Source organism: Athene noctua, chromosome 16 (genome assembly GCF_965140245.1).
Source record: "Athene noctua chromosome 16, bAthNoc1.hap1.1, whole genome shotgun sequence".
Taxonomy (NCBI): Eukaryota; Metazoa; Chordata; class Aves; order Strigiformes; family Strigidae; genus Athene; species Athene noctua.
The window spans coordinates 2690116-2718031 of record NC_134052.1 but is presented as its reverse complement, the minus strand read 5'-3'; the positions used below and the strand labels follow the sequence as shown (position 1 = coordinate 2718031).

The 27916-nt window shown below is 47.7% G+C and overlaps 1 protein-coding gene across 1 annotated transcript in view; it reads left to right on the top strand.

The window, feature by feature from the left end:
* TOX2 (TOX high mobility group box family member 2) overlaps positions 1-20061 on the top strand; it is a 153808-nt gene extending 133747 nt beyond the window's left edge. The window contains exons 6-9 of the mRNA XM_074920466.1: positions 9249-9329; positions 11202-11609; positions 13742-13872; positions 18982-20061. Of these exons, the coding sequence (XP_074776567.1) occupies positions 9249-9329; positions 11202-11609; positions 13742-13872; positions 18982-19018 (657 nt within the window). The 3' untranslated portion in view covers positions 19019-20061. The remainder of the gene's footprint in view (positions 1-9248; positions 9330-11201; positions 11610-13741; positions 13873-18981) is intronic.
* The last annotated feature ends 7855 nt before the right edge of the window (positions 20062-27916 follow it).

Sequence of the window (27916 nt, the reverse complement as noted above, 5' to 3'; positions counted from 1 at the left end):
GGATCGCTGGGGGATCATGCAGAAATTTCTCGTGCTGAAGAAGGGAGGAAGATCCCCTCCTTGTGCAGCAGGCTGACCCCAGACCCACTGCCTGGGAAGCTGCAGGGCAGGAGCTGAGTTTGGGCTACTGGTGCGAGGCGTAGGAGGTTCAGAAGTGTGGAAAAGCTTTTTTGTCACCTCTTTCTCCTGCTTTCATCCCTCCCAACGTAATGGTCTGCCTCTCCCTTACTCCATCTGGTTACAAATAGCTGTGTAGATTGGGCACTGAGCTCAGCTGCAAATGTGGTTTATATAATGGAAGTGCTGGTGCGACCCTGACTCAGCGCAGTGCAAATGCTCAGCTCTTAATTAACAGCAGGGATTAAACCAGTCCGTTTATCTTCCCTGCTAACTCTCCCTTCTTCTCTTTTATGAGATAGTAGCAGCCTTGCCGTCTCTTTACACACGCTTTCTAAGTGGCTCCATTTCTCCCTCTGTAATTGATTTAATTAAGTCATTTGTTCCTTGTCTGAATGCTTAAATATTAACTTCCTGGCTTTGTCTCCAGCTGTATACTTTTCTCCCACGACAGCTACCTCCCTGCCCGGGACTCCGGCTGGAGGGACACTATTTATCTTTGGCTCTGGGACCGTATTGCTGGTTTGTGCGATGTGGCACGTTCACTCTTGAAGTGTTTGGCTGGAAGAGAGTTTATTTAGTCCCTGTTTGCTTTCCTCTGCCAGCATCCCCAGTTAAGTTTGTTTAGATTCATAAGGCAATGGAAAGGAAAAAAGGAAAAGAAAAAAACAGCATTAACAAAATATCTCTAATATATGAAAACAAGTGCCTAGGCTGTCCTGCAGATCCTTTCTCCCAAGGACTGCAGGACATGATGCATTCATGATGAAGGCAAGCAGCCCGTGCCAGGCGCTTTCTTGGCGCATCTCAGGAGGGGACGGTGACCGAGCAAAACATATGTATCAGTGGCCAAAATCCTGCTGGGATCTGGGAGTCCAGGCTGCACTGGACCGTGGTTCTGCTCATCACCGAGCAGGAGCATCATTCTCTGGGGAGGGGTGGAAAAGGGAAGTATTTCACCTGGTGCACTGTTCCTAGCTCTATTGGCAACAGAATTTCTTCATATTCTTACTGCAGAAAGAAGTGCAGAAGACAGCCTGAGGAAAAGCCAACACAGTGACGACAAAGTAGGCAAGCAAGAGCCAAATCTGGATGCTTTTGTTCAATTATGATGAAGGTTTTGGTTAAAGAAAGTTTCCCCTCTTCCTAGAATGAGAAAACAGGGTGGATTTGAGGCTGTAGGATCTGATTTAGGGCTGGCCTGTGGTCCCAGGCTTGGATCTCTCACAGCCTCGAGACGTTCAGGGTGGGGCTGGGGCATCATGTCTCCAGAGGGCTGATGTGCAGACCCCAGCCCCACCATGCAGTTATTAAGCAATCCTTTACATCACTGTAGTTTCTGCAGCAGATGTGATTTACAAATCTTATTTTCCACCTTGCAGTGGGCCCAGTGTTTCCCCAGCCCTGGGTGTGTTTTGGTTCCTGTCTGTGGGAGAGCAGCAGGCAGAACAGGAAGGGAGCAACTAGGGAGGGGGTTCAAAGCAAGCTGTCCAATAAACCCAACCTCAGCCAGGGCGTTTGGGGCTTGTGATCCCCTGCCACGTGTCAGCAGCCCTCGGCACGTGCCTTGCTGTGCCTGCAAACGTGTCCATCCATCCCTCCCTACTCCATCGTGTACAGAGGAGTTATGCAGAGCGTGGGGTGGCCGCTGGGCCAGTGCCAGAGGGATGAGGAAACCCCGGTGCCAGTGGCTTGTAGCCATGCTGCCAGTGCAACACAGCCAGTGCCTGGGGCTAGGAAGGGTGGTCCTGTGCCCCCCCCCCCCAGCAGGCAGAGTCTCAGCCCCGCAGACACTATGTGGAGCATTTCTGCAGGCACCTCTTTGCCAGGTATCTCAGGCCAGCAAGCGGAGGGTTAATCCTCTGCCATTTGTGCTGCTAATGATTATATGCACTGTAATATCAAAGCTGTAGCTATTTATTTGCCATTGAGCAGGTGCTGCTGCTCCCACAAAGCAAATTTGCTTTCTCCTCCTGATGAAACAAGCAAAATAAAGGTTGCTCACGTCCCATTTCAGATATGGTTTTTCCCTGTGCACTAGCTGAAAGACAAACACCGAGCGGGAACCGGAATGCATATTATGCAAGAAACCATATAATCTAGGAGCATCTTTGATTTGGCTGCTGCTGTCACAGACATGTATTTCACAGAGAGGCTTCCCCCCCCCCCCCCCCCTTTTCTTTTGTTCTTACTGGTTTATCATTTGTGCCTTTGTCATTTTGTTCCTTCTTCTTCTCTTCTCAGCCTCTTCACAATGAATCTTCATTTTCCCTCTGACACACTTGTATCTAAATTTCCTTATTTCCTGCCTTTTTTTATTTATATCTGTTGCCTGGTGATTTGATCATGCTGTGGAATACAGGATTAGCAATCTCCGTGTCCTTGGGTACTGCTCAAGGACACCTGTTCGGCAAAGCACCGTTTTCTTCCCCATTTTAACCCCTTCCAGTGTGGCCGTGCGTGCATAACAGTAATAAATAACAATACCTTTAAATATCTTCAGCACTGCATTAGCAGGATGTTGTAATCTTCATTCTTCAACAGCTGGCGTGGCCCTTTCTAAGAAGCTTACATGGGAATCTGAAGAATGTGACTCAAGGGAAAAAAAATATTAATACGTACTCTTTGAACTTTGCAAATAGTTTAACAGCTGTTCCTGTAGAGATAGCTTAGACTTTGGTGGAGAGTGAAATGCTAATTCAGCCATTATCATCAAATGGGGTACCTGTCGTAGTAATCCGCCTGCAGCTCCAGGTCCCTCCTCAAGGCTCACAAAATCCCTTTCCTCAGTGTTATTTTTCTTCATTAGTAGATACAGACCAGCGTTCGCAGCGTTATCCAGCGAGGTTTAGAAGGGCTGCCTCATTTGAGAGAAGAATTTGAGCCCTACATTGGAGCAAACTCTGCTAATTCACTAGTCATGGGCATAGTGTTCACAGCCTGGTCCCAGCTCGTGCCACTGGCAGGACTGTGTCCCCCTCCGCCCCTTCCACAGAGCCTCCAACTCTGCCACAGAGCATCTCCGCTCAAGAGCAGGTGACACCCAGCCCTGGGTAGCTGTCCTCTCTCAGGGGGATTTCACTTGGGTCGTAAGCCTGGAAACTCTTCAGAGCGTACTGAGAAGACACCAGTGGGATTTGCTCTTCTGTGCCACGCTCTCTTATTCCCTCTCTGAGCATCTTCCCATTGCCCACTGTATTTTGGGGGAAAAGGATGTTGGTTTGGAGCCTGGTGATGATGGAGCACGGGGAACAGTGCCAAGCTGACAGTTGCAGATGTCTCTGGAACCTGCTTCTTTTCATTAGGAAATCCAGCAACAAATTCAAAGCACTGGGTCAGTGTTTCCCTAGAACCTGGAAACTCAGAGCAGAGGCATCAAGAAGTTCCTGAGCAATCCGCTGAGTGAGCCTCAAGCTAAACCAGGGCTTCCCATCCTAAGTGAGCAGCAACGAAGTTGGACAAAAGCAGCATTTCCAGTTGAGTTTATGAGTGCGGGGACATATTGGGGACACAAAGGTACTGGAGTTCTTGTCTGCAATAGCCCTGCTTCACCAGGACAGTTCAGTAATGCTAAGTGACTCAGTGGCCAAATGCTGATGAGATTTTCCCATACAAATGCACAGCCTGGAGAATAACACAGTGTTCACACTCCAGGGATAAATACCCAGCAGAAAAATTCTTCACTCAGCAGAAAATAATAGATCACCCATCTAATCAGATCCATCTGCTCGCTGAACCTGATGCATCACCTGGTGACAGGACATCACGTATATCTGCGGTGGGACAGAGGCATCTGGAGCCACCACTGGTTGGAGTTTCCCGCTGCTGCCCCAAAGCCCTGGCAGGGAAGGGCTGGAAGAGTCCGACCAGTTGCCCTGACCTGGAGGGAGGTTTCAGGATCTTTTAGGTGTCAAGGAAAGCCATGTACCAGAGATGGATGAAGGGACCGATCCCAAACAAGTTTTCAAGAGGTCTGGTGGAGACCAGAATAATGACGGGGAAGATGTGAATGGTCAGAACTGCTCTTAAAAGCAGCTCTGAGGGTGTGACTTCTCCTCCTTGAGAGCAAGATCAGAAGTGCAGAAGATGAATGTTGTGTGCTTTTCATTGGAGGTTAGGGGTTGGATTTGTCACCCTCCTCCTCTGTTTCATTTGGAGTCTTCCATGGGTTGTCCTGGGAACACACTTGTGCCCTCACGTGGAATGATAGATGACTTACACCCAGGTGGCACCATGAAGTCAAGGCAGAGGAAAGCAGGAATCTTTCAGGCTGCTTTAATCAATGGTAATTGCTACTTGATTATGGGTTTATCCACTCATTCTCCAAAGGACTGCTTCACAACACTGTATCTCCACCAGGGTAAAGGAGAAGCTCTCCTGAAACCTTGCAAATAGTTCTCATAGCCAGAGTCTTTTATGTAGGTGTCTTCAGGGATGTCAGATACTCAGCAGCTCCTGTGCCGTAGCTGGGAGAGCTTGAGGGAAGTGAAGCACCACTTAACCAGCAACCTCATGATGGGCATCATTGACATGTGCCTCCCCTGTCTGAGCTTGTTGACCTCAGGATTTAGCAATCCAGACTATAGGTAGTAGTTTGAAGGAGATGTGCTGAGATTCACACAGTAGCTCGAGTTAGTTGGTTTTAATGGTGGGGAGGGACAGAATAAGTCTTCCCCAAGAAGGGAGCAGGAGGGATACAGAGGAGAGTACGAGTAGGTGAGGAAGAGTTGAGATAGAATAAGGATGATGTATGTGTTTGCTGTTGTCCTGGTTCAGCTGGGATAGGGTCAAGTTCTGCCCCAGCAGAGAGAGAGGGGGAAGGGATCTCCAGCCGGGTTATTCATACCATGCTGACGTCAGGTCCAGGGGCAGAGCCTTTTTACTTTCGCTTTGGGTTTTGGGGGTTGCCATACACGCGGTGGGCTTGCTCCTTGACCATTTAGCGGTATTTCTCCGTATATCATTTGTCTTGTTCACTGTTATTGCTGTTTATTGTTGTTATCGTTGCCACTGCTGCTATTCAGATTGTTTTATCACACTGTTGTATGAAATTTCTTCTTATTTTAGCCAGGGTCTGAGTTTAACTTCCAGCCTGACCGGCTGCGGGTAGGGGAAGGGCAACAGCAACGTGCTCTCCGATCCCGGCAGGGGTTAAACCTGCACATTTATAGGCATTCTCGATGGCTGTGTGGAGGCCGTGCGCAATGAGAAGGGTGGTGTGGCAGACAACACTGTGCAGGGAGGAAGTACTTTCGAGTCATCTTGTGAATAAGCCATAAATGATGATGATCCCAAGAGATATCTTGCAGTAAAGTGTATAATAGTTACAAGAAAAACCCTCCAGATTTACAAGCAGAATAAAATCCAAATTTATACATTTTTGGGGAAAAAAAAACCCAGTCATGGAATCATAGAAAGGAGGGCAAGGAGAGACTTAAGAGGTCAACCACACCATACTGCTGCCTGAAGTCAGGATCATCTCTGCTTAAGCCATTCTTGATGGGTATGTGCCTAATCTGTTCTTAAACCCTCAGTGGTGGAGATTACATATCTCCCCAGGCAATCTCTTCCCGTGCTTAATTATCCTTACTGTTAGGAACGCTTTCCTCTTGCTTAGCCAACATTTCCCTTGTTACAATTTAAGCCTATTGCCTCTTTAGTAGATGCAGAGGATCGTTCAGTGCCTCCTTTGCTGTGTTGCATTTAGAGGCTGTGGCTCCTCTTGGTCTTCTAACTAAATAAACTGAGTCCTTCAGCATTCCTGCTGGAGACCTTCGCTGCACTTTTCATCGCTCGTCTCCTGGCAGTCTATCTCTTTTCTGAGGCAAATGCCCCAAACTCCATTTAAGATTGCAGCAGTGACCTTTTCACTTGGGATCAGTGGACCCCTTGATTTCTTGGGGAGAGTTTGGGTTCTTTTCATCATTCCCCAGGCTGGGGAAGCAGTGTTTCTGCTGAAGCAGGCGGGCCAGGATGCCGAGGTTACCGATAACAGCTCCGGCTGTCATTCAGTGCCTGCACGACATGGAGCTGTTCGTGGGCGTCAGCAGGGTTTGGAATAATTGTCTTCTCTAATTAACTAGTTATCAAACAAGAACATTTCATTACGGTACAATTACTAGCTGCTTTGCTGAGACACAGAGGTGTCAGGATTACGATCCCAGCATATGCTTCTTACAGCTCTGATTTTTTGTTTTCATAATCGGTAACTATTTTTGCTCCCCCCCAACCCACCCACTTGCTTAATGACTAATGAATCCTCCTGCTAACGAATAAGGAAAATAAATCATCAGGCATGGCAGGTTAGAAAGAAAAACATGCAAAATGTTTTGAGGATCCTTAAATCTGATAAATTACTTTGAAATTAAAATCCCAGGGAGAAAATGGGATTTAATTAGAAAGTAACATGGTTTTGTCAAATGTTTAAATTAAAATTTTAAAGGTTATAAATACTGCACTGGAGCTGCCTTTACACAGAGGATTCGTGAGAAGTTTTGTTGGGATCCGCTCTTCCCACGTCAGCACGGCGTTTCCCAGCATCGGGCTGCGGTTTTGCTGCTCAGTGTCCTCAATGGAGCACTGTGTAGGTGCAGGAAGCCCCCCGCGTGCAGGGCAGGAGCCCGCAGGAGACCCTTGGGGATGGCTTTTTACCATGAGGGTGGTGAGGCCCTGGCACAGGTTGCCCAGGGAAGCTGTGGCTGCCCCCTCCCTGGAAGGGTTCAAGGCCAGGCTGGACGGGGCTTTGGGCAACCTGGGCTGGTGGAAGGTGTCCCTGCCTGGGGCAGGGGGGTTGGAACTAGGTGATCTTTAAGGTTCCTTACAACCCAAACCATTCTGTGAGTCTATGGTCACAAACCAGATAATCTATCAGGAACATTCTAGAGCTGGAGAGAGCATCAGAGGAAACACTTGCTCTTCTCTGTAGCTCTGCTCGTGACCAGGGCTGGGGCAGGGGCTGGCCCGAGCAGCACAGAGGGTCCTTCTTGGAGCAATCCCCTCTCCCTTTGGGAGGATGCATTACGGCTGCCCCTTCCCAGTCTTGCTGCATCAGACACCACCCAGCAGCTCCTTCCAAATGCAAGTGAGGCACAGCGCCCACTCACTATCTGAGAGACAAGGACAGATGAAGAGTGGAAAAAAAAAAAAAAGGTGTAGCAGAAAAAGCAAGTGATGGGGATGAAGATAGGCACAGAATTTATTGGGTCTTCATTTATTTGCATTTAGGTTAAGGAAGTCTCATCCACCTGCCCTCTCACTTTCCATAAATTTCAGTTTTTTCTCCTGACAAGTTTACCTATTAATTGAATTTGTTTCCACATAGCTGTGAATACTTTGATTTCCCACTGTCCCAGATTTAAAAAAAAAAAAAAAAAGGCAAAAAAACTCTCGGAATTTTGCTGTTGCAGAAGGAAAAAAAATAAAATGTTTTCACTACATCACCACCCAGCTATGGCCACTGTTATAGTGGCCTGAGACACAGGAATTCATATTTCATTGCTGTGCAGGCATCAGGTACCACATCTGAGAGCGTCTGTTAGCAGCAGTGCTGGTGGATGTCCCACCTTTCTGTTTCACAGTAAATGCTGTGGTGGTAGCACCAGTGTCGCTGTGATGGGCATTGGACATAAGTGAGGTGAGAATTGCAGAGAAAAGTAATAGCTTTTATTAGAGGAACAGGTACAGTTTGAAGAAATAGTTGCTTTTCACAGGCAAACTCTTCTTCAGGCTGACATTTTGAAATGTAATTTTGTTCTGAATGAAGCAAATATAATACTTCCTCAATACCATAAAGCCAAAGACAAACTTAAGAAAAAGCTCCCGTTCAGAAAATTACTGTCTGAGTCCTCCAGTGTGTCAAGTCAAAATGTTTCATTACAGGAGTCTCTCTGATTTAGAAATGAAAATAAGGTTTTCAATCCATTTTTAATAGAATTTATCTGTTCTCATTTTAAACAGAAATTCAAGTAACTGGGTAGTTTAACTGCTGAAAGGTTATTTTCCCTTCGGAGGTCAGTGTTAGGAGGGACCCTGGGGTGCTGCCATGGCCCTGGAAATTTAGCAAGAAGCTAAATATCCCTACTAGGCACTGGTGTTGTGACTGTTGAAAGCTGTTATTGTTTTTAAAGCAGAACTGAATGTATGCAAATCTGTTCTAATTGAAATCAACTTTCCGTGCACCACTTGAGAAAGGCTTTGAGTTTTTAGCGGAGGAGAGGGCTGATGGATACTTTTCTTGGGAGTTTCTGATTTTTCGCTGAAATTTTTATTCTGTTTTAAAATATTCTTCCTGCATTCTCAGTTTAATCTGTTTAAACCCATGGGGACTTACATGGCTTGAGACAGACTGGATCACACCATTATTTTTGTATACATGGAGGACCAAACTCTGGGCAGAAAGGGGACCAGCACTGTGAAACAATCATGAAGCGTGTCTCATTGTGGGGGAGAGATGGAAGGGTAAACAATAATTCATGCTTACAAAGCTTCTTTTTTTTTTTTTTTTTTTTTTTCCTTTAGGGTAGGAAACTCTCCAGATACTTGCTGTTTACTTGAAAGTCCCAGCTCCCCAACTCATAAGATTAAGCAAAAATCTCAGTTTTATATGATGAGAAAGCACTTCCCAGCTGTCAGGAGTGCAGAAAAGAGCTGGAATTTTGAGCTCTAAAAGCTTAATAATGGGAAAGCCAATAAAACAAATGAGTACTTTAGTATTCCTGATGTCTCACCACTTTTTAAGCTAATCCTATCATTTGGAGATTTTGGTTCATGTCTTACTCTTCCACGAGCCTGGATCACACTCTCCCCCGGTTCCTGCTGGGAAGTGATTTCACTGAGTTTGCCCTATAAAATGAGGCTATGTGTCACAGCAGACGTGCATAAATATCTGCCTAGGCATGCAGACTGCTCTGGCCTGCAGTGCCTCCAAAAATCCCAGCGCGGTCCAATCCAGGGGGCTCTATTTGCTTGATTTGGGGTAAATTCCTCTCCAGCAGAAATGAGTTTTTCATGCACATGTGCATGCAGGAATGGCCTCAGCAGAGGGGGGACCCACGGAACGGGCAGGGTGCAGCCAAGCCCAGAAGCACCTTATTCTACTTTACTAATCATTATCCACTGCTTGGTCCTTTCAGGCGTACAAGAGGAAAACAGAAGCTGCGAAGAAGGAGTATCTGAAAGCCCTGGCAGCATACCGGGCCAGCCTTGTCTCCAAGGTACAGCCCACACCCGCAGGTCGTGGGACGTGGCAGGGCTGAATCAGCTGCAACTCACGGGACTCTCTGGGGAGGAGCAAGTTTATAAGCAGCACAGTGTAATCGTGCTATCAGAACTGATATCAGCGTTAGCCACCTTCCCGAGGAGCTAAAAGAAATGCTCAGCAGCACGGTTAGGGTGGGCGCCAGGCTGCCTTCTGCCTTTAGCACCCTGAAACGAGACCCCGCTTTGGGGTGTCATCAGCAGGGGAGGGGTGTCCCTGCTCAGGGACGAAGGGGTCCCCGCTGCCTGTCCCCACCACCGGTGCCTGTTCCTCGGCTGGCTTCAGGGTGTGAGTGCAGCAAACGAGGGAGCACTGTGAGGGCAGGATGAGGCTCACCATGGGTGACACCGGGGACTGGCCCAGGGGAAGGTGACGCCGCAGCCCTGGGCTCCTGGGCCAGCGCTGAGCAGCAGCCAGGGGCCAGCACCCTGCCTGCCCCCTGTTCCAGGTACGTGGGCTGTTCCGGCTGCTCAGGACCCTGGGTCCTGCTTCTCCCACGCACACTCAGCCAAGAGCAGGGGTTTTAGGGAGTAAAACCCATAAGGGTGGGTTGATGAACGTCTGAGGTCATACCTGCTTAACACAGTGCTGTCAGGCAAAACCCAGAGAGCCCAGTTCAGTGCCTAATAGTGGCCTTTTGGGGTATTTCAGGTTCATACGGGAACTCCCGGTGCGGCAAGGCTGCACCTGGGACAGTGCAGGCCCATCCCAATCCTCCAAAGGTGGACAGCCATCCGAGGGGACCTCACACCTTGTCCTCCTCCATGCCTTCAGGACATGGACATTTGCTGCCTGGGAATTTAGGGTGGCTCCTGCGGAGCTCGTAGGCTTGCTGGCTCAGGGGGTTGTGCTGCCCTTGGGTTGTATAGGTATCAGTTTGTTTTCCCTTCAGAGCTTCTCCTTGATACTATACCACACCCTCAGTACTTGATCATTGCATTCAGCTGCCATGGGAAATAATGTGATGTCCCAAATCAACCATCATCTGCAGAATCCATGTGATTGTGGTGGTGAACTGGAAAGGCTCAAAGCCAACCGTTAACAGAACAGCAGCAAGGACAAAAATAGGGAATGGAAAGAATTGTTTGGGGGTTTAAAAGCTCTTCTTGGTCTCTCTGGAAACCTCTGAGGGTCTTCCCTTAAATGTGCCTAGCAGCAGTATAGGGCAGGTAGCATGGAAGGCATGGAGTCACCATGCTCTGTGCTTTCATTTTTCTCCGGTGACCAGTTCTTTGCAGAAGAGCAACTTTTTTTTGAGTAAAACAGCACAGTGTGATCCTGGCTGCCAGGTGAGAAAGAATCTGGAGTATCATTACAGAGCCCATTGCAGGATAAAAACCTCATTGTCCAAGCCAGAAAATGTCCTGTTGTTGTTCTCTTTTTCCTTCAGAAATGAGGCCACCATTGTCCTGTGCATTATAGACCTCACCAGGGCTGCAGGGATGCACAAGATTAGAAAAGCAGTTTTTACTGTCCCATTCGTTTTCTATTGGAAGCAAAAGTGATTTTGTCACCCACCTATGTGGACCTAAGGAGTGAGCTGCAGGCGAGTGGTTTACCTCCACACCAGTTAATGCCCCTCCCTTGCTCCAGGCTCTGCCAAAGGCACAGTTGAGTTACTGGACTTTAGTTTCCCAGATGTGGCTACTGCATACAGCCTGTGGTCACCCAGCGAGCCACAGGGCTGGAAGGCATGTGCTGGCTGGTGGGAGAGGAGCAGGAGCCACGGGGACTCCGGGTAGCTTGCTTGGATGGACAGATGTCTCGGGATACATAATGATGTTTCCTCTCTTCCTTCCTCATCACCCTCCGTTCTGTTTTCCCACAGAGCTCTGCCGACCAGGGGGAGACGAAAAGTTCCCAGAGCAATCCACCTTCCAAAATGATTCCCCCCAAGCAGCCCATGTACCCGATGCCGCCGCAGGCTTCCTCGCCCTACCCTGGCCTGGGCTCGTTCCTGTCCCCGTCGGACCTGCAGAACTACCGTGGCCACCCCCACCCCAGCCTCTCCCGGACCCTCACCTCCAAACCCATGCTGCCCAGCATCAGTGCCTCCCCGCCGCCCTCCTTCCAGATCAGCCCCCCCCTCCACCAGCAGCTCTCCTTGCACCACCCGCAGAGCTCCCTCCTCAGCCAGCCCCTCAGCATGCAGCAGGTCCCCCAGCAGCCCCTCCTGTCCCCCCCCATGGCACTACAGGTACAGCCCCCCATGAACGCCTCGCCTCCTGGGCAGCAGGTAGGTGCTCAGGGGGAGAGAGGGTTTGCAGCACGAACCGCACCATTTCCCCTCTTCCATTGTTGGGTTTTGGATGGTTTGGGGATGTTGGGTGTAGATGGTGTCCCCAAGGGAGTCTTCTCCTGGCCCATCAGCTTGCAGATCTCAGATTTTAGGGGTGACTTTTTCAAGAGTGTTAAGCTGGGAGCATGAGCACCCCAACAAATGGGCCAGAGTTGTGCGACTTGAGCGATGAAGGGGAAGCTGCAGGAATTGGGGATGCCCCTGGTAAAAGCTCCTTGTGCACGTGGTCCCCCAGCCTTGTCTAGGGGGGTTTCGCTGATGGTCATCTGAAACAGTGGGTTGGGTAGTCAGTGAGAAACCCCTCTCACAATATTGTTGAGAGAAGCAGGGGCTGGAAGGGCATAGGATAACAGCAGAGATCCAGGGGGTTGCCAGAGGAGGAGAAAAAGGATAGAAGGAATGTCACAAACAAAATATAAAATCAATATTTTTCTAAAGACTGCCTGGCAATAGGAGAAAATCACTTTTGTGGCAGAGAGCCGAGAGCATGCAGTGTGTGCTTGCATGTGTGCTTATACTAACGGCATAGCAGCAAAGCAAATCCTATAGATGGGTGCTATGAATGTGTAAAACCTGCTGAAGCAAACCATCCTTAGCCATGCCCAGCTCAGCCCGGCAGCCCACGCGCAGAGAGCCAGCCTGTGGGGTCAGAGTCTCTCCTCTTTAAAGCTGATATTATTAAAATGTATCTATAGGAAAAATTGGCTGTAACAAAACCCATTTCCTATACCTTATACTTGCCAGTATACGAAAGAGGAGATGAGTGGTTTCCAGAGTTTCTCCATCTGGAATATGAACTGGACAAACTATTCACAGTAGAGGACATATGCTCTGAATTCACAGCTGCTACCATTTATTTGATGATACTTTTAACTGCAGTATTCACCCAGCTGGCTGAATAATTTGTGTTTCACATGTTTACTAGCTATAAATCACGAAATTCATACAGTACTTGAGCAATGAACAAAGCTTTCTTTCCCATAATGTGACCTATTTAGTTGGGGGCTAACTCTGAGAAAACATAAATTGTTAATTTAGGAACAGATACTGCAGTGGAAGAAAACCAAAGGAGAGCAGGGATGTGAAAGCACAGTTATACCTGACCATAATAAAAAAACAGCACATGTGGGAAGGTCAGATCCTTAATCAGATTTTAATCCTCAACCCGCTCAGGGTATTCCAGGTAATTTCTCCAGCACGGTGATTGGGCTTTAGCTCTACATAACCAAAGTGACTTCTGTAGTTCAGTGGTAGCCTACATCCAGAAATGAGCATAAAAGGAAAATGAGCATTCAGAAATTAGCATAAAAAATAAGCATCCTCATAATCACTTTCATGGGGTAGTTGTTACTGAGGGCAGCATTTTGTGAAGCTTCATTCCATGTAAATTTGTGTATAAAAAAGAAAAAGTAAAGAAAAAAATATCTCACACTGCCCTAATTTGGATATTTTGTAGAAAATCTTGTTCTTAGTCAGGTAACTACCATGGCTCTTATTAATATACATTGCCTAATGTTACCTAATTAAGCCAGCCCCAAAAAATCCAGAAAGCTGATCAGCTTTCAGGTAAAACAGTCCTGCAGCGTCCTTGTGCAATTGCTGGCAGTGACAGCTGATGGAGAGAGCATTGCTTGTGTGGATGTTCCTTACCTTGTTGCTGTACGCTGTGAGGGGCTAACGCATTACTGCAAAGGGGGCTGCACCTGAAGCGGAAAACGGTTCTGACTGCCAGGCTGCTGCTGCAAAGGCTTTCGTGGCTGCATGTCTTCTGCAGCCGTTCACCACACCCCCCGAGGCAGAAGACCCTGAAATACAAGAGGGCAAGAGGGATGGAAACCAGATGTTGCTGCATTGGCACCTGCTTGCAACAGCTCGTGTCCTGCAAGGTCCCACCGTGGTGGTTTCAGGTCCTGGGCTTGGACCCGCTCCTGTCCCTGGGGCTCCCCTGCGCGCTGCACTGCCGCCTTCCTGGGGCAACGCATGGGAACTTGTTTATGCAATATTATCAGATCTGCTGTTTCTCCTGCTGTGTATACTCCTGTACCCTTCCTTTCCTTTCCACCCTGCAGGACTTCTCACATATTTCATCTGAGTTTCAAAACAGTGTTGGACCCCGTTCGCCTGGTGCATCAAACCCTCCAGGAAGCACTGAGTGGGACAACGACTACCCCAGCAGAGAGTGTGGAATTAACCACTGCAGGCCAGTAGACAAAATAGCACATTGCGAATGCCCTTTCTATTATCTGAACTGTGACAGTGTACAACTGCTGAGAATTTGCCCTAAAATGTACAGCAAGCTGGTAGGCTAATTATGGTAAACGAAGTTCAAGGCTTCCTCTTCTCTGTAGGCTCACTGAAGTGATGCTGTGGAAGCAGGTAGCTTAAAAATCACAGATAAATTCTTCACTGGGCCGGAAGAGGTTTTCTTTTTTTTCATTTCCATCCCCTTAGCAATGGAGGAGTTGGGCACGTTTCATTCTAGAGCAGGCGTGGGAAGCCCGGTCCCTCAGGCAGAGTCACCGGAGGTTTGGAGGTGGCCATGTCCATAAGCAATATCATTCTGTTCCTAAAGTGGTCACTTTTATTGCTGAGGCCACAACCTCCCACAGTTTTCTCTAGCAGTGTGTCCCTTATTGGTCCTGGGGTTTCACCACAATAGTGTACAAAGCTTCATCCCCCCAGGAGCCACACAGTGTTCCAGTCCCCTGCACCGTGCAGGAACAGGCCACAGACATCGCACAGATCTTCCCTCTTATGTCCTACAAGCTCTGGCATGAATGTGCCAGCTTCAGTGCTGCTTGAATCTCCCAGTAAATAAAAACATCAGGATAGTCTCAGAGCTGGAGAAGAGGGAGGGTGGGAAAGCCATTTCCAGCCTCTGCCTAATCCACTGTTCTTGGCTCAGCAATAATAGTTTGGAGACTGCTATTGTGCTCTGTAAAACAGGCACATGGTTTGCTGGGAGAACAGGTAGGGAAGGAGGCTTGGTAGCTTCTGAGTATTGTTTGATTTACTTGAAGTACTGGAACACAGTGCTTTCACTGGAGATAATAGCAAGCTCCCAGCCTTTTCAGAGCACAGCTCCCGCCTGTGCCAGCAGTGCTCTTACAATTGCTGGGCTGGGCACAGACTGTACAGACATTTATTTCTTTCAGAGAAATAAATAACTTGCTGAGCCATTAGCATATCGCTGCTGTCTGCCTGCCTGAGGGGGCTCAGCTCCATGGATTAGTCTAGACTGTGCCAGCAACCTTTGCATGGTCCTTCCTCAAATGTCTGGAGACAACCCGAAAGAAGGAACCTGTTTGGGACTTGATGATCCTATGGGCAAAATGCTAAAGATGCTTGGAGGATTATGGCACATGGATCCCAATTTCCAGAGGTGCTGAACAGAGGCAGCTCCCACAGAAATTAGCCCCTCTAGAAATAAGCATCACTACCTAGGGGATCAGCTGGGAAGACATTTGATTCCCTCTGCAAATCCCGCTGCCGGGGCCCCATGCAGAACACTCAGGGCACTCTAGAAACAGATGAAACCCTCCCGTAGTAGTCAGGATTGAGTTTTGTGTTGCTAAAACAAGCTTTGTGACATCTGGCTGGAGTGCCGTATTGTAAGCAGAGAGCCCATGCAATTCATGATCAAAGCTCATGCATTTCATGCCTTTGTCACAGCAGAAATATCGAATTTCATGGGTTTATCGCAGCTTCCTGGAATAAAAATCATTCTAAAACCAGACAGATTATGCAGAGACTTCCAGATAATTATTAGAGTAGATTATAGCAATGATCTCAGATGGATATAGATCAGTACTGCAGAGAGTGCTTAGTGCACCAAAAAATGTTGTAGTCTCTGTTAAGGAAGGAGCCCGTCTCCCATGACTAGAGACACACGAGCTGCTGGCAGCCCAGCAGCCAAAGCTGGCTTGTTCTCATTCTGTTGTGAAGCCTGGGGCATCAGCAGTGCCATCCCCTCCTGCTACCCCCTGGTATTTGCTGCCTGAGTGCATGCTCTGCATCGCGTGTAGCATCCACACACGTTTGTAGGACTGCAGCCCCAGTGCATCTCAAGGTTACACTCGTGTCAGGAACAGAGATGATCTGGTTCTCATCTTCCTGCCTGTACTGCTTTCTCCAATGCACTTTGCACTAATTTGCAAGCGACATTCAAAGTTACCCTTGGGCTGCTCCACGTCACCTTGCGCTGAGCTGGGCGTGAGTATGCGGGGTCAGCTCTGTGCCTGAACCCCCCCGGTGATCCAGGGCTTAGGCAAAGCAGTGGCAAAGGGAAGGCAGAGCTTTTGGGGTTTGATTCATCAGTGCAGTTTTAGGTATAATCGGGAAGTCTTTGGATCATGTAATTGCCCATTTCAACCTCAAAACTGCATTCAGCTTAATTGCAAATTAAAGCAGCACTCTGAGGAGCAGAATCAGTAACTGGCTGGAAAGAAAAAGGATTATTTTCTGTTGTGATGTGGCTCATCTGTAGAGTCCCAGATTGCTGTAAGAGAGGATTGTACCAACCTCCCCAGTGCACAGGCAGTGCTGTCTTGCTCTCTGGGTTAGGATTTTTATTTCATGCCTGACCTTGATATTTCTTTAGCTTGCAACATGTGTTGGCACTGAGTTAGCTGGGGTAAAATGTCCCAGTTCTGCATTTTCTTTTGTGTTTGTCATCCAGACAACTTCTGAAAAACTAACAAGGTTGTCTTTCTGTCCTCCATCTACTAAAGGAACTGCTGTAGGTTGTTGGTTGTTTTTTTTTTTTTTTCCCCAGCCTATCGGTGCTAATTAAAATGCCATTAAATGACACTTCTTCCCTTATGCCCTTCAGATTCTAGGATTCTGTGAGCAGACACTCCTTAATTCATAAATCAGCCATGTTGGAGAGAGAGTTTTAAATGTTTCTTAGCTCATGCGCTCCCCATTCTTAATGATATTGTGCTCACTGACTTCCAGCCAATTTTCCTAGCTCTTTCTGGGCTTAAGCCCAAGCTGTCCTAGATTGCTAGCAAAGACACGGGTAGCATTTCTCAGTTCCTGCTTAGTATATGACTATCACTTCCCACAAGCAACTGCAGCATACAATTTTGCTGCTTTTTGCCATCATATCACAAACTACTTACATAGTCCCCTGTCTCCCTCACCTGACAGCCTGATTCTAACACTTGCTCTTTCCCAGGCACTCCCTGAATACCTGTGTTTTGCAGTGACTTTCTCCAAGGGAACGAACTCACCTGTATCAAGGGTGCAGTTCAGTTTACAATCACTTGCAATTCAGTCTTGAGGCAATTCCTTGAGGCACCTCACTTGTTTTTTCTGCCCTGTCTTCTGATTACAACTCTTTCCATACCAAAAGCTGTCTTTGGGGTTTCATTTACATTTGTCTCCTAGCATCTAGGTATTTTGGTGATAACACTGAACTGGATTCATCTTTCTATGTCCTTCCTCTCATTTGCAAGGCACAGATTAGGTTCTTTTTAGGTATCATCATTTAGCAACTTTTCTCCCCTCTTCCCACTCTCCTTTGGGCTAAAAAATTGGATGCTCTCAGTTATGCCTTGTCCAGACGCATAAAACCTTGTACAGCCACTTCATCCAGACATTTATAACCTCACTAATGCCTGCTAACAATGAAGTGATCCTCTCCAAATGGGGGAATTTTCCAAATCAGAAACTAAATGAGCAAACACTGTAAAAAGGCAAGGATAAACCACCATAAATGCACTTAGTTTGGATTCAATTATTTATGGTAATACTTTGTAATGAACTGGGAAATGTTCTGCAGCATATTTTGTAAAATTAATGAAGTTTTAGTACTAGAATACCTCACTGCTGCTCTGTGGCATTAAATCTTTGCTGAGTGCAGTAGGGAAGACTGCATTTTAAATGCAGATTATGAAAAGTGGAGATTAACAAAGTGCAGCCTCTTCTGCACTCTATCAGAAGACAGCTCTATCAACAACAACATTACATTGCTGTTTGCTATTACCCTATTATTCCACTCACAAGCACACTCACACCAGAATCTCCCAATGCTTTCTAATGTTCTTCACTGCCTTTTAAGGCCAAGATGTCTTTATGGAGCCAATGGTATTCCCATCAGGTCTGTGTAGATGATAAAACCTGTTAAAATGCCTGGATTTCAGAGCAAAACCCACATAGGACGTCAGCCAGGGGAGAGGGACTTCAGCCACCCCTCTCTCTACTGTGTCCTGAAAAAAAGAGCATCTGGGCTCCCTCTTAGGATGCTGCTGATGGCAAGTTGAAGGTGCCAGCTAGCCCACATGGAGGGTTGAAGCACCGAGTACTACAGGCAGGGGTGATACCTCTCAGCCCACGGGGCTCTCTCGGTGGTGTAAGCTGGCTTCCCTCTCCAGGATACACCTGGATCTCTCAAAATCAAATTCATTGCTTCAATCATGTGAACAATTCAAAATCTGGTGGGCCAGGGATGTGCAGAGCACACAGCCTGGCTGCTGTCCCACCAGCCCTCCTCCATAGTGAGTAAGGCAGCACCACAGTCTTCCTTGGGTCCCTTGTACCTCCTGCTGTCTTCATCGGACCCACAGGAAAGACCAGCTAATCCTGCTGTCTCAAAGATTTTTTTTTATCCCCTCACTTGCTGATTATTATTTTTTCTACTTGTACTTATTTTGGGAAAGAAGGAGAAAAGCATCAAGCAGATGGTGTCTCCTGCTCCCATGCTCTTCAGCCATGAAACTTGCATAAATCCTCCTGGACACCCACAAGCATCTTCAGCCATAAGCCCCTCAGTTATATTTTTGAGACCCCCTGTTCCTTATGTAGTGTCAGACTGACACATTTTATCCAAAAGCAAGTGTACGTTTTCTGATCTCTGTGGCTTAGCCTAAGGACAGAGTGGTGAAGAAGGAAACTGGTGGCCAAGGGGCTGATGCCAGGCCAAGCACTCCACAACACGACGGTGGAGCTGGTACTGGCATCACGCTGGCATGCTCTACAGGGAGATCCAGAGCTGGCCCTCCCCTGCAGCTCCAGCAAGAGCAAAACTTAAGCCACAGGAAGGAATTTATGTCTCAGCTCTTATTGTTGAAATTCAGGAAGAACTAAAATTGCACCAGGCTCTTACTCTTCTGCTTGCTTCGTCTCTGCACACCTGTCCCTCGGTGTGGAACACTTTCTGGTTTGCATTATGGAGTGCCATAAAAACCACGGCCCAGCTGAAAGCAGGTGTGCAGCCGGGTGTGCAAATGCTCAGTTCGGCTCCCCCAGGTGACTTCCTATCTGTTTCCCTGCCCGTCTTACCTTCTGCCTTTCCTTTCTCTTACAGCATGCTGCCAAGGGACAAGGCACTCTACCTCACCTAAAACTCAACATCTCTTTTCGAGGAGGCTCAGACGAAGGACACTTGAGAGGGTCTATCTTACAGACTACTCGGAGAGGCACCGAGCAAGTCGTACGGACGAGAGAGCTACCACTGCACCTCGTCGCTGGCTTCGTTTCCAGGCTCTAAGAGCAGTTTTCTTTTATTATTTTTGAACTCTAAAATCTACTTTCGGTGGAAGCCCAAAACCTCATAAATCATGAAGAACAAAAAATTTAAAAATAAAAAAAAATACATAAACACAAAACCAACACAAAAAAATAACTAAGGACACCATTTTTCTGCTTGCCATCAGCTTAGCTACAGACTATTTTCCTAGTGAACTGCTTTTAGACGCAGCATAGGCCCAGGTCTGGTGTCCTACAGCATTAGGCCAGCTCAGTAGGAGGATGCACTCTTTTGACTTGCTAACAGCACTAAACTTTGTGCAAGAAAATGTGAAGTTTGTGTGAATATTGTACATGCAAAGGCCTTGGATGTCTGGCGAAAAAAAATAAAAAATAAATAAAAACTATTGCTAGGTAGGTGAGGGGAGAGAGCAGAAGGCAAAATAAGAGAGGAAAAATGTGAAAAAGATCATGAAAATATAATTTGTTGGATAGTTGTAAGTAGTTTACTAAGTGTTTTAGAGCTGTGCTAAAGACATCTTTAAGATTTTTTTGTGAAAAAAATTAGTAGTTTACTTTATAGTAAAAGCATTTTATATTAATTGTAGCACATTTTTTAGTTATACATAGAAGGGAGAAGTGTATAAAAAAACAACAAAAAAAGCCTGCCAAACTTGTTTCTATTATTTGTACAGCAAGAAATGGACAATTTATATCCATGTTGTATGGCATTATTATATTTTTTCTGCCATATGTCCATCTATTTAAAAATTGCTGACAATGATTTTTGTCTATTTATGAAAAATTAGAGAGCATAATTACAGTTTCTCATAAGGTGCATTTTTGGGTTTTTTTATTTTTTATTTTGTTTGACGGTGTTGCTTTCGCAGCACCTGGCACATTCGGTTCACAATGCTTATCTTACCTTTCTTTATAATAAAATATATGAAAAATAGAACTAACCAGTCTCTTCTTATTCTGGGGGCACACCCTGGAAATATCCCGGCCAGCGAAGTCCTTACCTTGTCCTTGTCCTCCACAGCTTTCCCATCCCTTACTCCTCTCCCATCACATTCTCAATTATTTTCTCTTTCTCACCCCTTGATCTGGGCCAATACTACTTAATTAAATATGTCAGCGACCACCTGCAGCAATGAAAGCTATGACTGAGCAATGGCAAGCAATCATTTTTTCTTTCATTTTCTTGGAAAATACCAACTTCACACTCAGCAGAGGGTACTTTCTCAAGCAGTAACTTCTTGTCCTATGCATTTGCTTACCAAACTGTCCCGTGGTCCAGCCCTATTTACCCTCCTCCCTTTTGCCAACCCTTGAGCAGACAGAAAATGTCCTCACAGACATAGGGGTCACTAAGCTGTTCGGTGGCTGATGGCAGTTGCCCACAAGAGCCCCATTACCAACTTTTCCTAGGAAGCATGAATGAGAAGGACACGAAAAGGATGGAAAATTCAAATGGCATAAAAAATAACATGATGTGAAATTTCACACCCGGGGCCACCTGCCTGGAGGAAACCTGTTAATTAATGTACCATTTTAAGCCCATTTGTAGAGGCAGCTTGGCCGTAGGAGTCTCACCACATTGTGTCACTAGCACGCAAGCTACTGTTTTGTAGATAAGGCCCAATTTCTTCCAGTGTGCATTTAAATGGAAACATGCAGCTGGGGCATGTCTCTGTTTCTGATGCAGTTCGGGTCTCGTTCAGGTCCAAATGCCACAGCTAAGATACTATTTTTCCCCACTGCTGCCCATCTGTGATCAAAGTCACTTTAATATTTATGTTCTCCAGTGACTTGAAATAACTTTTTTAAGCTTTGAGACCATTTTAATAAACCAAGGAAAGAGCTCACCCTTCAGAGTTAAGGTTTTTTTTACATATGCTACAAAAACTTGCTGCCATGCCCTGTGTCTATTGTAAGTCTCCATTACAATATCAAGCCCCTGCTCTTGCTGGCCCACAGGCCACTGGACAGGGCAAAGAACATGTGGTGGGAGATGTCCTGCTGTGTCCTCTGGTTGAGATCTGCTGCAGCAGCATCCCGCAGACCCTGCTGGCACATCAAACAAGACCCACCCCAAAATCCCACCTAGAAGCTGCCTGCTCTGGATGGGGCGGTGAGGAAGACCTTCTGAGATGGAGGGGTGGTTTGGGGCATGGTGGGTTTGGACCAAGCGGTCCCCAGCAGACCACCCTGAACGCCGGGAAGGGTGGAGATGATGGCACCATGGCAAGGGATGGCAAGTCCCTGAAGCTGCAGGACCCTGCAGAGGCTTGCAGAAATCCAGGCAGGTCACAAGCTACTCCTGCAATCAGCCTGACATAAAATCTATGTTCTCCTCCACTTCTGAAGCCATCAGAGTGTTATTGCAAGGTGATTGAGTGGCAGTCCTCTCTGCTGAGAACATTTGCTTTCTCGGCATGAGAGAGAGACGTGAAATCAAGATGTAACTCTGTGAATCAACTTTCATTAGAGCAGTTACACTTTTAACCCCAAGCTTCCTGCTCTCTGCAAGTATAAACAGAAAAAGTGCCTGTTCCTTGTCACATTGACCATGGTGACTCTGTATTTTATTCTGGTATAAGCACAACAAAATCTCACCAACACAACACAACAGTTGTGGGGATGGGCAAGCTAAGAGAGCTGCTGGGTAACGCTATAAATGTGGGACTCTTCCTCGCTGGTGGCCAGCATAAGGCCATGAAGGTCCCCTTTTATCTCTCTAAGCTTGAGCCATTTGAAAATAAAATGAGGAGCGTAATAAAACTTCCTGAGGAGCAGCACGAGCAATAACATCTCAGCCCAGCTTGACTAGCTAGTGGTGAGCACGTAATTACTTTGCAGTATCAGAGCCAGGAGATTTCTTCCAAATATGCAATTATTAAAAGGGGGGGGGGAGAATAGGACATTAAGATGAAAACCTACCTTGAGTTATCACAGCAAGGAGATAGGACTTATTCCAGGGAGAGTTTCTGAAATACTAATTTTTTGTGTGTGTAACAAGTAAGTGGCCTTGAGACTCTGAAATCACAGGGAAGCTGTTTCCAGCCTTGGGAGGAGATACTGAAGAGGTCTTCACTGGAAGCATCACATTACACGAGATCCCTGTGCTTTGCCTTTTCTGAAGTAAGGTGCCTGTCCACAAAACCCAGCAGCCCCGTGGACCTGCACCCCAGCAGGGAGCCCCTGCCTGCATCATCTTTGTGTTGCTGTCACGGTGGTTTTGAAGCCATTCCCCAGCCTCCCCCAGGAAGGCCTCCTCTGTGGCAAGGTGACCTTGCCAGTTTAGGATCGACTGAGCAAATGATTATTTTAACGACTTTCTAGCCAGCCTACCAATGCTACCGTGGGCTGCCCCTGCTTGTATGCAGGCAGGAGATGGCAAAGGGCTGGTGGCTGCCACAGGGCAGTCGTGCAGGGCACAGCAACTGACCTCCAGCCACAGCAATGCGGGAGCTGCCTTGGGGATGCAGGGCAGTTGGCCGTTATAGAGCCCGGGGCATTAATGAGAAATTGTGAGACTCTCCAAACCACGTTAATCCCTACTAATCTCTAAATTTGCATGATGGCAGCTGCGCTTAAATTATATTCCAGCTGTTGGCTATTTGTCGTGAACTGGGAATTTCTCCAGGGAAGCAACTCAGAGCCAAGCCTCCCATCCACCACCACGTCTGGCTCAGGAAATGCATCCGATCTCTGCTAAGGGGTTCAGCCCCAGCTCCGTGGGCAGGCGAGGGCAAGCACCTGGGGGCAATGGGCCGAGCAGCGATGGCATGGCGGGGTGAGCCTCTCTGTGGCCTGAACCCTTGGTCTATTACTAACATTAGCAGAAAATGTGGTACCTGGGTCTCAAGAAGCCATCTGATTGCCCCTTGCACCTCAGGGCAGGGCCAGTTCTTCCTGAACCCTCCCTGTGTGCCTGACCTCCCTTTAAAAACCTTTGAATTCCAGGCAGATAACCTAAATCTCTCTCCTACAAAGCAAATCCCTTGCTTTGAACATAGGGAGGAATTTATTGCTTTCCTTGTTGTGGTAATTTTTTCCATATTTGAAGAAGGATATTGACTCCCTCCCACCTCCTCTCCTCCCGCCTGAGTAGTTACAATTGGGGAGGTCGTGCTCCCGGGCAGGACGAGCAGCAGGCTTCCACTTTTACTCAATAAGCATCAGCTAGATCCAAAAAAGGCTCCAAAAGAGCCCTGGGGCAGGGGGCTCACAGGGCAGACACGCGCCATGGCGCCGCGGGGGAGGCAGGACCCAGGAGGGTGTTCCCAGGCGGCGGGATAATGATGGAGAGGGAAGTTAAGAGGCTCGGGCAGGGAGAGACCTGGCTAATTGACTTTAGTTTATGAAGACATAATTAGCAGCGCTGTAGGACGTAATGGGGAGTTTAACAAACCTCATCAGCGGGATCTCAGTGGTGTTAACCCTTCAAGCACAGGGACTCAGCCCTCTGGGCTAGCCCACACAGCCCAGGTGGGGTGGGAGGGGGTGCCTCTGGACATCAATGCCTGGCTCACACAGAAACAGGGATGCCCACAGCATCCCACCACCCCGCCGGGACACAGACTCCGGCACTTTCAGGGTGTGCAGAAAGGGCATGGTCTTGGCCTGTGGTTTCACCTTAGGCACAACCCCAGCTGCACCCACGGCACAGGGCCATGTCCACAGATGCCCCAGCAGCGCTGGGAGGACAGTTTGTCTTTGTTACATCTGTGTTATTATTATTAAGATGATGGAATGGCAGGGAAAGCAGTCCTGACAAGCAGTATTGAGAACTTTACGCAAGAAGGATCAAAGGAAAGGACTTCATTTGACAAATCCTAGGCCCCTGACAACTGCAGCATGTGCTAGAAGCAGAAGTCCTGTGCCAGATCCTCCAAGGGCGGCTCAGTAAGTGTCCCCATTCCCAAAGATCCCATGGGGCTGGGGCTGCTGTGTGGTGCCAGTAGTGAGAGCAGCAGAGCGGTCAGACATAGAGCAAGTCCATGTTGAAGGAAATGTGCTGCTGCAGTGGGACCCAGCTCTTGACACAGCCCCCACCTACAGCACTGGGACCCCCCCGCTCAGGCTCAGCAGTGCCGTGCAACCAGGCAAAGAGGTTGTATGTCAGACCCAGCACTGGCTGCACAGCACCTCCAGCTCATTGCCCCAGACATGCCTGTGCTTCACAAAGGTGGTGGCCACCATCAAATACTTCCACCTGTGCCACGACCCAGCCCACTGGCACAGGCGTTGGGTTCACAGGGTCCTCGCTGCACGGAGCAAGTAGCCGAGGTAGTTGGGAATTGAGCCTCATGGGCAGGACCTGCTGCACTTTGCCTGTCCTCTGCCCACCGCTGTCACTGGGTGATGAAAAGGGTCCACCCATGAGGTAAACATGACACGGTGCAGCTTTGCTGTCTTTCTGAGTACAAAAGGGCCCAAAACAGAGACTTTGGCTTGTGGGGATGAGCCACAGTGAGTTTATTCCTATTTCATATGCTCTACCCTGCAGAGGGAGGTTTGTGTGGCCCAGTCCAAAACGCTCAGCATCACCTTAGCAGCTAATCACACAGTGCAGAGTGCAGGCAAAGTACTTACTCCAATACACAAGGAGTGCAAAATTATCGGTTTGAACAATGATTTTTGAAGAAGAGAGATGAGAGGAATAACAATTCTTCTGGATGAAATACTCTGCTGGTCAGAAGGGTAATTTAGAGTCAGATTTGAGATCAGATGTTTTATCACTGTATCCTCAACTCTTCTTGACTTTCAACTGCAATTTGATAAATCAGCATAATACCTGGCACAGTAATTGCTGTAGATTTTATTCCTAGTGGGGTTACTTTATTAGACTGCAAGTACATTAGAGAGCTTTCTGTTGCCCTGCCATTAATATTTGTGGGGACAGAAGGTCAAATAATGCAGAACTTACTAGGTGGGTATTTTTGCAGATGATACTGGTGAGCTCATTTGCAGGTTATTTGTGCAGCTGAATGACTTGTTGCTCAGCAGTGCTCAGCCTCTCTGTCCCAGCACCCCCATGGCTCTTGCCAACTCACTGTTTTGCTCTTCTGCATGTGTTTATGCTCCCATCATGGCTCCGAGGCAGAAAAGGGCTGGGAACGCAACAGGGAGTCTCTGCCCAGGATTTTTATTAACTTCCTAGGTAGTGCATTACCTATTGTTCCTTATTTGCCTGAGTGGGATGACCAGGTTTCCTAAGCAAAAAGGGATGCTGTGGGGCTGTGTGCTCTTCTGCCTCTCCCAGCCAGGACCCTGTGGGAGGTGGGCAGATGCTGCTTGCTATCCTGTACCCCCTTGGTTCAGAAAGCCTTTCATCTCAAAAGTCCCCAATCCCTCTCCTTACCAAGGTCCTCAGGGTCTACATGCCTTTGCCAGAGAGGATCCCCCCGCCTCCCTCCTGCCCTAACCCCCTCACTATATCGTGACTCAGACCCTCCATTCCCACAGCTCCTGGCCCAGAGACCCCACTAGCCCACTCCATTGTCCAGCCACCAGCACCGCACCTCTGCCACCATGGCTCTGCAGTTGTTGTGGCCATGATGGCTGGAGACATCTAAACCAGCTCTAGGATGGGGATAAATGAGAAGGTAATGCAAGGAAAGGCCAAGCTCTGGCCCATCTGCATCATGGCCTGATGGTGTGAGAACATCTGTGTTGTGCTCTGCCCCACCTGTGACTCCAGCACCAACTGCAAACCTACAGGGGACGAATACATACCCAGGTGGGATCCTGAACATCTCTCCAGTCACTTGGTACATGCCCATCCCTCACCTCCCAGTAGCCTCACTCAAGAGACAGGAGCAAGGACCAGGAGATGCTGCAGGGCTGACCCTCCCCTGGCCTTGTTTTTAAGGTCAGCCAGGTCAGGCACCTGCAGCTGCCTTAAGTCACTGACAGCACTCAGTCATGGTGGTGTAATGCAATACCTCAGCCTGTAATCACATTAAAATTTTATTATGAATGAAGCCTCTTGCACTGCAAGTCTATGAGAAAGAGTAACACTTTCTCTGCTCTTCAATACGTAAATAACGTACATTTCATTGCTTTCCAGATGAATTTTTGGTCACAGAAGATAGTTATGACTATAAAATGACAGTTACTTTTGATGGGATAAAAACTATAGGTCAGTGTCTTCTGCAAAGCCAAGAGGCCACACATGCATGCCTTGTGCTGCCCATCCCCTGCGGGGCTGGTGTTTGCGAAGGGAAGGCAGACAGAGAGTGCAGCCACCCGAGCCTGGCGTGGGCAAGGCAGCAATACTCTCTAACAAAAATCCTGAGGCTTAAAGTGGTTGAAAGGATTATCCCAGAGGAAATGAGCAGAATAAGCCCACCTGTTAGAGGCACTGCACATCTGGTGACAATTTAACAGCAGAAAAAACAGTCAGACTACAGAGCCTGAGATGCACCTACTCTAAAGGGTCTTCTGGAGCTTGATGTGTCCTCATCTTCTCTTACACCCATCTGCCCCACAGCTGAGCACCCCTGCCCCATGGCACACCACTGGGACACCAGGTCAGCCAGCCAGCTGCTCTGCTACTGGGGTCCTTCTGCTCCTCGACCCCTCCAATGGCTCCTACGGCTCCCAACAAAGGGGGAAACAAAAAATGCCACCTATTAGTTATAAATAGCAGAAAGTCCATAAGGCCTGTTGTTACATGAGAAATAGCTAGGCAGCAATGGTAGTTCCCCTCTAGATCTCCTTCTGATCACCTATGGGATGGTCGTGTGTCACCATAGTCACGTCTGAGGGATATGGCTCCCTCCATCCCTGATTTACACCCACACTTCTGTCCCATGGGGAACACCAGGACCTCTGGTTGCACCCTACATCTGATGGGAGCAAGAGTGAGCAAGGAGGACTGGCTGGAGAGAGCCACATGGGCTTTCAGCCCCATCTCTACTGCAGTCAGCTTCATGCAATATCCCTTTGCTCCATGCAGCGCCAACAGCAGGAATCTGGTAGCTGGATGTCGAAAGTCAGACTGCCTCTCTCTATCCTGTTGGGGCACACATGTAACATGCAGTCTTTGCTGTTTCCTGATTAAGAGTGTGTAACTCCCACAGTAAAGAGGAGGGCTGGAAGAAGTCCCAGGGATTTGGGATTTCTCCAGGAGACAGAACGGCTTGGGGGAAGTTAGCAGAGAAACAGGATAAAGTCATTTCAGAACATATTGAACCTTTTTTCTTTTTCTGGAACACACAGACATTCACTAGATACCGTCTCCGGAAGCACTACACTGTAAGTAGATTTATTGGCTTGAAGCACAGTTTATACTAAATTTTTTCTCTAACAATTTACACAAAAATATTTCTGTAGTTATGCAGGGAGTTTTTATAATTAGAGCCTTATTTGACTGGTTTAATTGTGGCTGGTCTTTTGGCAGAGGGCTTGAGTAGTACTACCCTTTAGAGGGCTCATGCTATCTTCCACTCACCTGAGTGACTTGGGGATACAGAGAAAAAAAGGCCACAAACACTCCCCCAGTTTCCCTGCCAACACTCTGGAAATGGCACATGGAGAGGCTCTTTCAGCATCTAAAATTGTCCAAGGAAAAAGGTGGGACAGGATGGACTGGAAGGCCTTTTCCACCCTCAGAACACATCTCCTGGGAGTTTCTTGTATCATCTCGGTTACGAAGTTGTGAAGGACCACAGCTTTACTGCACTCTCTAGGGACAGCCAGACTGTAAAGTGAGGCTGAATTAATAAGGCCCAGAGAAAATGAGGGCAATTACAATGGGCAAA